The sequence below is a fragment of the Aulonocara stuartgranti genome (assembly GCF_965226115.1).
Source record: "Aulonocara stuartgranti genome assembly, chromosome: 18".
NCBI lineage: Eukaryota > Metazoa > Chordata > Actinopteri > Cichliformes > Cichlidae > Aulonocara > Aulonocara stuartgranti.
The window spans coordinates 15,225,963-15,235,915 of NC_138954.1; the positions used below are offsets into that span (position 1 = coordinate 15,225,963).

Consider the following 9,953-nt stretch of genomic DNA (forward strand, 5'->3'; position numbering starts at 1 on the left):
CTTTTTCCCAAGGCTCTGTTCATCCAGTTTCTACGGAGGAACTAACACTATTTAACTTCTACGCTGTTTTTCACAAGGAAAATTTATCTGATGGCGACAGCTACTTTGCAGTGACTCCACATACAAAACATGCAAACAGATCGTAAAGCATAGACGTTTTTTGTGAAGCAACTGAAAAGCCCTGCATCACATTAAAAAAGCCTACGTTTCACCTCAGATTTGCGTCATTACAATAAATCAGCAACAAAAATTCAGAAAAAATTATAAATTGAAATTGAAATTAACTGAGAGTTGCTCTGTACTTAAGTTACTTTGTAGATTAGAGAAATATCTTGTGCAGTATAGCCACGCAGTACAGCAGGGATGCCAAACTCAGCTTAGTTAATTGCCCACAAAGAGTAAACTAGTAAAGTAAAAAGCTCATATCCCTCCTGCTTCTTTAAAACCCTGCCAGATTACAAGTGGTAACATTTCACATTATTTTATTTTCTTATTTAATAAGCAACCTTGAGATCACATAAGAAAAATAACTGCAAAACTATGTCTCAGTTTTTCCACATTCATCAGTATTATGGGAGCCTTTAAGAGGGCCACTTCTGTGCCCTGGACCACATGTTTGACACCACTGGCCTATAGTTTACTGGGTGTATTTAGGCAAGTGTAGCACTTACTTTTCTTTGAATGAATGCTGTCAGACTAAACTGTGGGGTATAGCAAAACCTGCCAAACGTGGTGTTTGTATGCGAGAAGGTCCAACAGCGCCACCTAATGGAGTTATCGAGAAGCGCGCGTGGCCATGGTCGGAAGTGCAGAAGCGCAAGAAGTCGCACATCAGAACCCAAAGCGAAGACAGTTGCTCAGTTTAGAGTTGTTCTGGTAAAACAGGAGAAATCTTGAGGTGAACGTGGACTTTTTTATTCACAGTTACCGGTTTAAACCAGCGCTGAGTGTGAAACCGACGTCTCTGCCGTGTGTTGACGTAGTTAAGCCTCGACACAATCAGGAAGTCCGGGGATTTTTTTTCCGTTGTTGAAACAAAAAAAGTTGAATGGATAGTCGACAGACCACCTTTTATCGATTAATAATAAGGTGTCAGCTTATTTAACTTCTATAATTTATTCGCTGTTGTGTTTTAATCCACCACTACGAGATTATTAAAATAATCTTCAGTCGTTACCACCTGGATTTTCACTTTGCGGGGGAGAGGGATGGATGCTCCTCACCTCACTGAAGATGAAATGGCAGAGATAAAGAAAGACGTGAGTATTATACTTCAGGCACGCTCTGGCTTCCTAACAGATGCCAGATCAATCTGATAAGGGGAGCCATGTGGAAACAGATTCACTGCTAAATATATATTTATGCTTTGCTTAGCGCTATAGGCCTATTAAAAGGAGGAAATGCCCCCACCACACCCTCTTTGTGCCCTCACAATTTCCACTTTCTGTAGGATTTAACAGCAGGACAATAAGATGGACGTTTAGGGCACATCTGGACACCCAGCTTACTTTGTATGTGCCACAGAGAGAGCAGATCCAGGCCTGCTGTAGTCTTTGATTTGGGGGAAGGGGGGTGAACCCTGGACTGTGTGTTTCCTGTTCATTGACACCTCACTTTGCTCTCTTTTCATCTGCCCTCCGTGACTTCCTGTGGCTCTCCAGGTGCTGACCAGATTGCGGCACTACCTCTGCGATAAAATCAGAGCAGATCGCCACCTGGACTACCTGCGCTCTCGCAGGATCCTGACACGAGATGATGCAGAAGAGATCAGCTGCAGGACTACGCAGACCAAGAGGATGGCCGTGCTGCTGGACATACTGGCTGAGAACCCCCGCGGCCTGGATGCCTTGATCGACTCGATTCGGGAGATGCGCTCGCAAAATTTTATCATCGCAAAAATCACAGACGAGGTGCAGAAGGCCAAAAATGAGAAGATCGAGTCCCTCAGAGGTTAATACGTCCATTTCTAAAATAGTTGTGTGTCTGTGTGTATGTGTGTAATGCAAAAAAGTGCTTAATGCGTTTGTTCTTTATGACTTACAACTGTTCCCCTTTTTTTCCCCCTCTTCTATTACTCAGCGGCAGGAGCTTCCAGTTCCTCATCTGACTCCACTTTCAGCACTCCAACCTCAACCAGCGACCTCCCATCAACATTTTCAAACAACTCCACCTTGCTCTTTCACCCGGACAGCGAGAAAAGCCCTTCCAACTCAGATGTGGGCACCTCACTCGATCTGCTGTCTTCGCAAAAAGCTGGAGACTCCTCCGTGGCTTGCGCCAGCATCGCCACGCCTTCCACAACATCATCCAGCCTCCCGAAGCCCGGAGACCCCGGGGCGCCTCCTCTGCCGGACGAGGTAATGGTCGAGTCCCCCTCCAGCATAGATGCTGGAGCGCCGGGGTGCACTAGCAGTGGAGGCGATCCAAACTTCCAGCCCCTCCGGTCGCGCTCCCTCACGCCAACTTCAACTAGGAGCATCTTTTAGGAGCATATCTCAATAAGACAGTTCTCAACCGGTTAAAAAGCCAACCACAACACTCACTCTCTCTTTTTCAGTGATATTCGTGCTTTCGATGAGGCAGTTGGTGAGAAATTGCTGCACATGGGCATATACTGTATACTACCACTATATTAGCTAACTTTTAGAATGAAAATGGGGGCATTTTCTCATCAGCTAGGCTAACTTTTAAAGATTGTTTTTTTGTTTTTCAAATGGTGCCAATTTGTTACCAAACCAAACCCTAGGGTATGGAGATTGCCTAGTTTAAAATGGAAAATATGACTAAAATGAGACAACGGTGCCATCAAAGAAGAAAGAGGAAATCTGCGCGTGCATCAGATGCATTTCTAACGCGGTTAGATTTCCAGATTTCTAGATTGTCAGGAGTGAAGAAAATGTGACTCACCCTCTCTAACCTCTCCTACTCCCCTTCTGTGACAGGAGGTGTGATTTTTCTGATGAGCTGTAAAGGCCGAATGCAGTTTCTATGTTGTATACACTTGAACGACTACTTGAGCATATATATATATATATATATATATATATATATATATATATATATATATATATATACATATATACATATATATATATATGTGTGCGTATAAAGAGCCAGTCTTGGAGCAGAACTCCAGCTCATGTTTTTCTGTTGTTTGTTTTCATGTGTGTGCATTAAGTCATCAAGAATTTGCTTCATGTTTTTGTCACTACAATAGTCTTGAATTAGTAAACATAGTTTCAGTGACATCCTATTTCTTTCTTTATTCACTGGTCATGTAATAATAAAACTAAAGGTTGTTCATATATGGACTGCGCTTGTGTTTCTTTTTTCCTTTTTTCATTGTGTGGTTGATTTCCTGTAGTGATTATGAAAAATCTAAATGTTAGAGTGCCGATAATTGTTAAAATAGGGCATCAACTGTCGAGGTCAAAATGAAGTTATTGACAGGCCTCCAACGTCTAAATGTGTCGTCAGCTTCTGGGTGTGCAGACGTACTTTTTTTTACTTCTGGAAAAAACTGGAAAAGCTACAAGTGGCGCAGAGGAATGACAGTCATTGTGGTGACGGCTGCAGTGGTGACTGTATCACCTGGTTTTTCATACACCGCTGAGAAGCCCTGAGTGTTAGACTGGGTGAACTTTGGGTCGCTGGTGCTCGGCGAACGCTAACAGGTATTTAATTTATTATCATAATTATGTGTAGAGTGAAGTTTAACAAATGTAGTTAGCATCTGATTTAAAAATATATATAATTATATAACAACATCCAATATAAGCAGCTAACTTTTATTTATTAAGCAAAAATATGTGTAGTAATTGTTTTCACACACCTCTCAAATCTGTACATTTCTCTGCTCCCTGTTGCAGGAAGCCCTATGAGCTAAAATGGGCCAGTGTGTGGTAACCACACTGTGGCTGTGGTTTTGTAGTGTGTTGTGGCTCAGTGTTGCATAATTAGTATGTATTGAAGTATAACAATTAAACTATAAAGAAGAGAATAGCAGCAGTGTACACAGGCTGGAGAACCAGTTAGATAAACATCAGGCTGACTGGAATGGCCAGATGCTTTCTTTATCTATTAAACATTTCTGATGCAGGTGTCACAAAGCTGCCTTCAGCCTAATGGAGGACTCCAAGCAGCTTTTGGCTGCCAGGTCAGAGGAGAGTCAGCGAAACGGCTGCTGCGGCTTAGATACAAAGACGGTGGAGGATTTCAGACGGAGGCTCAAATACTTCTTCATGAATCCCTGCGAGAAGTACAGAGCCAGGGGTCGAAAACCATGGAAACTGACGATACAAATAATAAAAATTGCAATCACTACTATCCAGGTAATCCTTTAGTTACGTGTGAATGTGTACAGAGGTTGGGAGCTACTTGTTTTTTACCTGTGAGACTTTCTTTCTCCCCCTGTTTCCAAACAGTTGGTGTCTTTTGGACTGAGTAATGAAATGATGGTGACTTTCAAGGATGAAAATTTGATGACATTCAGGAATCTGTTTCTCAAAGGATACAAGGATCACCGGCACGGAAGCCTTTCCCTTTATACCAAAAGAGATGTGAATGAGCACATTCACTACATTATCAACAGGGTACTGAAACCTTTGTTTAATCACGTGGCATCTTCTATTTAATTCTAATTTTACACCATTAAAAGATGTTTTCTGTTTTCTCTTTGTCTGTTTTTTCAGTATACCAATCTCCAAAACCTGACTGTAGGTAATCTTGCATATGAGCTCATTAATGGCGACTACACTCCTCTGACTTTGTGTCAAGTGTTTTATAGAAACAGCACCATCGATCCTGAAAACGACACCTTTGATATTGATCCGCATATTGATAAAGGTACAAAAACATGAAGTAGCTGCAACACTGTTTAAGTCCATGCTTAATATTCTGTGCAAGATATATTTATTGAAGCTGATTCATGGCAAGAATGGAAAATAATCACACTGTGCACTTGTGACGTGAAAAGAGGAAGCTTGTTCTACTCTTCACAGGGATTCATGCTTCATCGTTCCTCTGCTAAATAATACAAACTGAAATAACTTCTGAACACATTTTCTCCACCACAGATTGTATTTCCATACACCCTATGCAATCATTGAGCAACGACACTCTGGCAACGCATCCCAACTTCTCTTTGGATTTCAGAAGGTGGCTAAACTAAAAATATTGGTTTCATGTCCAATGATAAGAGTGTTGGCTGCTAATATATGTTTGTGTGTCCAGGCTGCTATCTGTGAACATCTACCTAACTCTGAAAACCATCAATCTGCAGACTGTGCGGCACCACGAGCTACCAGACTGTTATGACTTCCACATAGTGGTTGGTGACACTATCTGAAAAGTGCCAAAATCTCAAAGATATATTTTCTATAATATTTTAGGAGATTTTACAAGCTCAGTGACGAACCATCCTTTGTTTTTACACAGATCGTTTTTGACAATCGTGCACACAGCGGAAAGATAAAGGTTGATATTGAAAATGATGTTAGAATTTATGAATGCAGTGACTGGAACGTGGAAGGCACATGTGAGTAGAAATAGTACTGAGAGACACCAGGAAGCAAAATATTTGTTAGTGTTAGTCAAACGCCAGCAGGGGGCACAGTAACACTTTTCTGCTTTTCATAATACAGCTGTGTTCAGACTCATAGGCATGAATGTCATGGTCATTTTGTGCTTTTAATGATTTCTTTGAGGTCTTCTTTTTCCAGGGTCGAATGAGAATTGGATACAAAAGGGTTTTTTTGGTCAAAAGTATAATAAGTGGTGCAGAAAGTTTTACATCAGCATGTACTGAGAGGGTGTTGACCAAGAAAGAAGCTACTGTTCCCAAATCAACACCTTTAAGAAAACCCAAATGCATTCTGGAGAAAAGTTTCAGATGTTCAGACCAGATAGACTGACCTATTTGGCCACAGTGGTGAGGGGTAAGTTTAGAGGAATAAAGGTGAGACTTTCAAACCCAAGAACAGTGTACCAACTGTTTTTCCTGCCACTGGTACTGGTACATTGTACAAAATGGGTAGAATAATTATAATGATGGAGAAGCACATCCAAATTCTTCAACGTCACCTCAAATTGGCAGGTAGATGGTTGAAACTTGGGCACAGTTAGGTGTTTCAAAAGGACAAACACATCAAACTGGTTTTGGAATGGATAATATAGATCAGCGGTCCCCAACCCCCGAGCCTCGGACCGGTACCGGTCCGTGAGTCGTTTGGTACCGGGCCACGAGAGTTGAGGCTCAGGTGTGAAATGTATGGTTTTCAGGGTTTTTATCGGTTTTCAGCGTTATTTTGTTATCGTTTTTATTGTTAACTCGATTTTCCTGGGTCTTTTCACGTGTGTTATGAATAAATCTTCTTTTTTTCGATACTGGTACTAGTTTTATTTTGTTATATTTATCCGGGACACCTTAAAGGCCGGTCCGTGAAAATATTGTCGGGCATAAACTGGTCCGTGGCACAAAAAAGGTTGGGGACCGCTGATATAGATGATAATTTCATTTCTCATTAGAAATTTTTGGACTATGCTTGAAAGCTGGGCTCATGTCATGAAACCAACCAATTCAAATGAACCCTACCAATTCTGCAAATATGCTCACATATCCAGCCAGAATTACACAAGAAGCTTGTTGATGGCTAACAGAAGCATTTATTTGAGGTGCAACTCACTGAAGGACATTTAAACAAATATTAGTGGGGGTGTGTGTACATGTTTGAGCTGCTATGTCTAACTTTGACCCTATGTGGATTTGAGAAAATCCAATGTAAATCCAATGTCGTACGCTGTACAATCGTTCCACCCTGGAAAACAAACAGTTCAATCAAATCACTAAAAACCCCAAATTACTATGACATCCATGCCCATATTGAGTGTTCGTAATCTTTTGATTGCAACTGTACCTGCATGATCCAAGAAATGACAAAGGTTATGTCTCAGTTTTATAGAGACAGAGCCCCAAAATATTAACACCTGACCTCAAATGTTCTAGCTGGGAAGAACGATTATCTCCTCTTGTCGTTTGATTCTGTGGTCTTCCTCGCCTGTTTCGCCTCTCTCATCCTCTGCATACGATCTGTCGTCCATGGCATCCAGCTCCAGTTTGTAAGTATCACCACAGAAATACTTTTAGCATCTGGCTCAGTTAAGACACTAAACAGCACCCGAGGCAGCCCATAATTATAGTTGATGAGGTCAATCAAGTAATGTTCTCTATACTTTTGGTGAGGGGCTTTACATACTGGTAACATGATGTAGTTTTTAAGAAGAGCACATATAATTTTGTGAAAAACTCTTGAGCCACCTTTCATTTCTTTATATTTTGCGGGGAAAATGGGACATAGGTGCAGAGATTTATGGAAACATACAAACATGTTGGCATGACCACCTTTATTCTTCTGTCTATCAAGATGATTTGACACTACCACTTATTTTCAGTCCAGTCCTTCTGTAATTTGGCGTAACTCTTGATAGCCATGCTTCCACCTAAGACTGTTTCTGATGAGGCTAGATGCACTTTCAGATATTGTTCTTCAGCTCTAGATAGTGTTAGGCCTGCCACTTCTTTTCTTTTCCCGTTTCCTCAGATTTTTAGGGATACACTGCACACCATAAAGAGATATCCCAAATTATGGCATAATAGCTCTTTAGAAATCACCTTGTTATTGCAAAAATATATTTTATGCCCGTCAAACTGTGTTATCTTTGTCATTTTTTGTAAATTCAACTTATGAAATGGGAACAATTGATGTGTGACATGTTTTAACAGACTGCCAATGTGTGAAGATACAATTTAAAATTTATTCAAAGATGTTTGATATGTGTAGACCCAAAACCATAGTCAGGTGACTCAAGATTTTTGCACAGTATTGCTTTATAGTATTAGCTAATAGACTAAGCATGTTAAAATGTGCCTGTTACTACTGCCTGTAGTAACATCTCATTAGCTGACTTGTTTGACAGTCTGTTTGTTTGATAAATTTCTCATATGTAGGAGTTCAGCATATTTTTCAGTGCCTACTACAATAAAACTGTGTCCTGGTCAGACCGCATGGAGTTTGTGAATGGCTGGTACATCCTCATTATTGTCAGTGACATAATGACCATCACTGGATCAGTGCTGAAAATTGGGATACAAACAAAGGTTTTCTCTTTTTTTCTTTTAGAAATCAGTGAATATTTTCTAAATGGTCTGAAATCAGTATGTAAAAACACTTATACTTGGCCAATAAACACGATTCTGATTCTGATGTAAAGGGTTGCAGAATTATCAAATTTATCAGTAGTATTTTTTTTCTTTTGCAGTTCTTAACAAACTATGACGTCTGCAGTATCTTGCTGGGAACAGCCACGATGCTTGTCTGGGTTGGTGTGATTCGTTACCTGAGTTTCTTCAAGAAGTACAATGTAAGACTTTCCTAACAGTGCCTAATAAAAAATACTTTATACAAATAAAGAGCAAATGCATTTCCAGAGGGACTGGCATTTTTTCTTCTTCTTTTTGTTTTAGATCTTAATCTTAACCTTGAGGGCGGCTTTGCCCAACGTGTTTCGATTCTGCGTCTGTGCAGCCATAATCTACCTCGGGTACTGTTTCTGTGGCTGGATCGTCCTTGGACCTTACCACGACAAAGTATAAACACTTTAATTCATATTACAGTACAAACATTAGGGTGATCTGTTCCGACATGATTTCCAGAAACACGATGTCAGAATGTTAATCGTTATTTAAACATTGTTTTACAGTTCAGAACACTGGCTAAAGTGACAGAGTGCCTCTTCTCTCTCCTCAATGGTGATGATATGTTTTCCACCTTTCTGAGGATGAGAGACAAAACCTACATGGTGTGGCTCTTCAGCAGACTCTACCTCTATTCCTTCATCTCTATCTTCATCTACATGGTGCTCAGTCTGTTCATTGCTCTTATCACTGACACGTACGAAACCATCAAGGTCAGTCCGAGCCACCCTGATATTTGATATCTTGCGGGGATGTAATTTACTGTTGAATTTGAGCATATTTTATTTATTTATGTATTTATGTATTTATTCTTATAATGGTTCTTTTTTTCAGCATCATCAGAAAGACAAGGAGCCAGTGTCCCAGCTTCAGGCCTTCATTGCAGAGTGCATAGATCAGCCTGAGTCTGGACGATACCAGAATACTGACGAGTCGACCTGCTGCATGTTTTCAAGTGGTTGCTTTGGATAACAGGGTGTAGTATCATCTTTTTGCCAATTGTGAGCAACGGGTTGCCCTCATGTGACTGCAAAATGCCCCACAGGGTCCTGAGAGTCTGTATAGAGCCTTTGTTAACACTATTGGGTGATAGTGATGGAATATCTTCCAACTTAAACAGATGTACTTTTACTTGAGTTCTGACTTTTTTAGAACTAGTAAATTAGCAAAGTTCCTATGTTAAGGACATGCTGATATTATATGGCCCCATTATAAACCAATGTAACATCAATATCAAGCATTGCCGTATAAATATGTCAAATAATATTCTCTTCTTGCCAGTGTTGCATTCAAACATGGAGGGCAGTTGTCTCAGACATTAGTGGAGAAAAACACTAAGAAGAACTTCCTCCTGGCTACACAACAACGATGTAACTTGGCGATCTTTTATATACAAGCACTTAAGGAGAAAATTTAAACATATTTCTATTTTCATAATCATTTATCCAACTTGGAGTCTTCCTACCCTAGCTGACATTGGTTGAACAGTGGGGTTCACCCTGGACAGGTCGCTAGTCCATCACAGGGTCAACACAGAGAGAAAAACAATCATTCACACTCACATTAGCACATATGGCCAATTTAGAATCACCATTAGCCGAACAAGCACATCTTTGGACTGGGAGTAAACTGGAGCACTTGGAGGAAATCCACACAGGGAGAACATGCAAAGTCCAACAGAGGGTACAAACCCAGAACCTTC

General features: G+C 40.5%; 2 protein-coding genes across 2 annotated transcripts; both read left to right on the forward strand.

The window, feature by feature from the left end:
• Positions 1–760: 760 nt before the first annotated feature.
• Positions 761–3,305, forward strand: bcl10 (BCL10 immune signaling adaptor). The gene is made up of 3 exons (XM_082513307.1): positions 761–1,259; positions 1,662–1,950; positions 2,080–3,305. Exons 1-3 carry the CDS (start codon positions 1,209–1,211, stop codon positions 2,484–2,486), a joined length of 747 nt encoding a protein of 248 aa, XP_082369433.1. The 5' UTR covers positions 761–1,208; the 3' UTR covers positions 2,487–3,305.
• A 284-nt stretch (positions 3,306–3,589) lies between these two features.
• On the forward strand, positions 3,590–9,656 carry mcoln3a (mucolipin TRP cation channel 3a). The gene is made up of 13 exons (XM_082513305.1): positions 3,590–3,674; positions 4,100–4,331; positions 4,425–4,592; positions 4,692–4,845; positions 5,076–5,157; positions 5,233–5,329; positions 5,437–5,536; positions 7,004–7,116; positions 8,006–8,155; positions 8,317–8,418; positions 8,522–8,644; positions 8,758–8,964; positions 9,086–9,656. Exons 2-13 carry the CDS (start codon positions 4,125–4,127, stop codon positions 9,221–9,223), a joined length of 1,641 nt encoding a protein of 546 aa, XP_082369431.1. The 5' UTR covers positions 3,590–3,674; positions 4,100–4,124; the 3' UTR covers positions 9,224–9,656.
• The last annotated feature ends 297 nt before the right edge of the window (positions 9,657–9,953 follow it).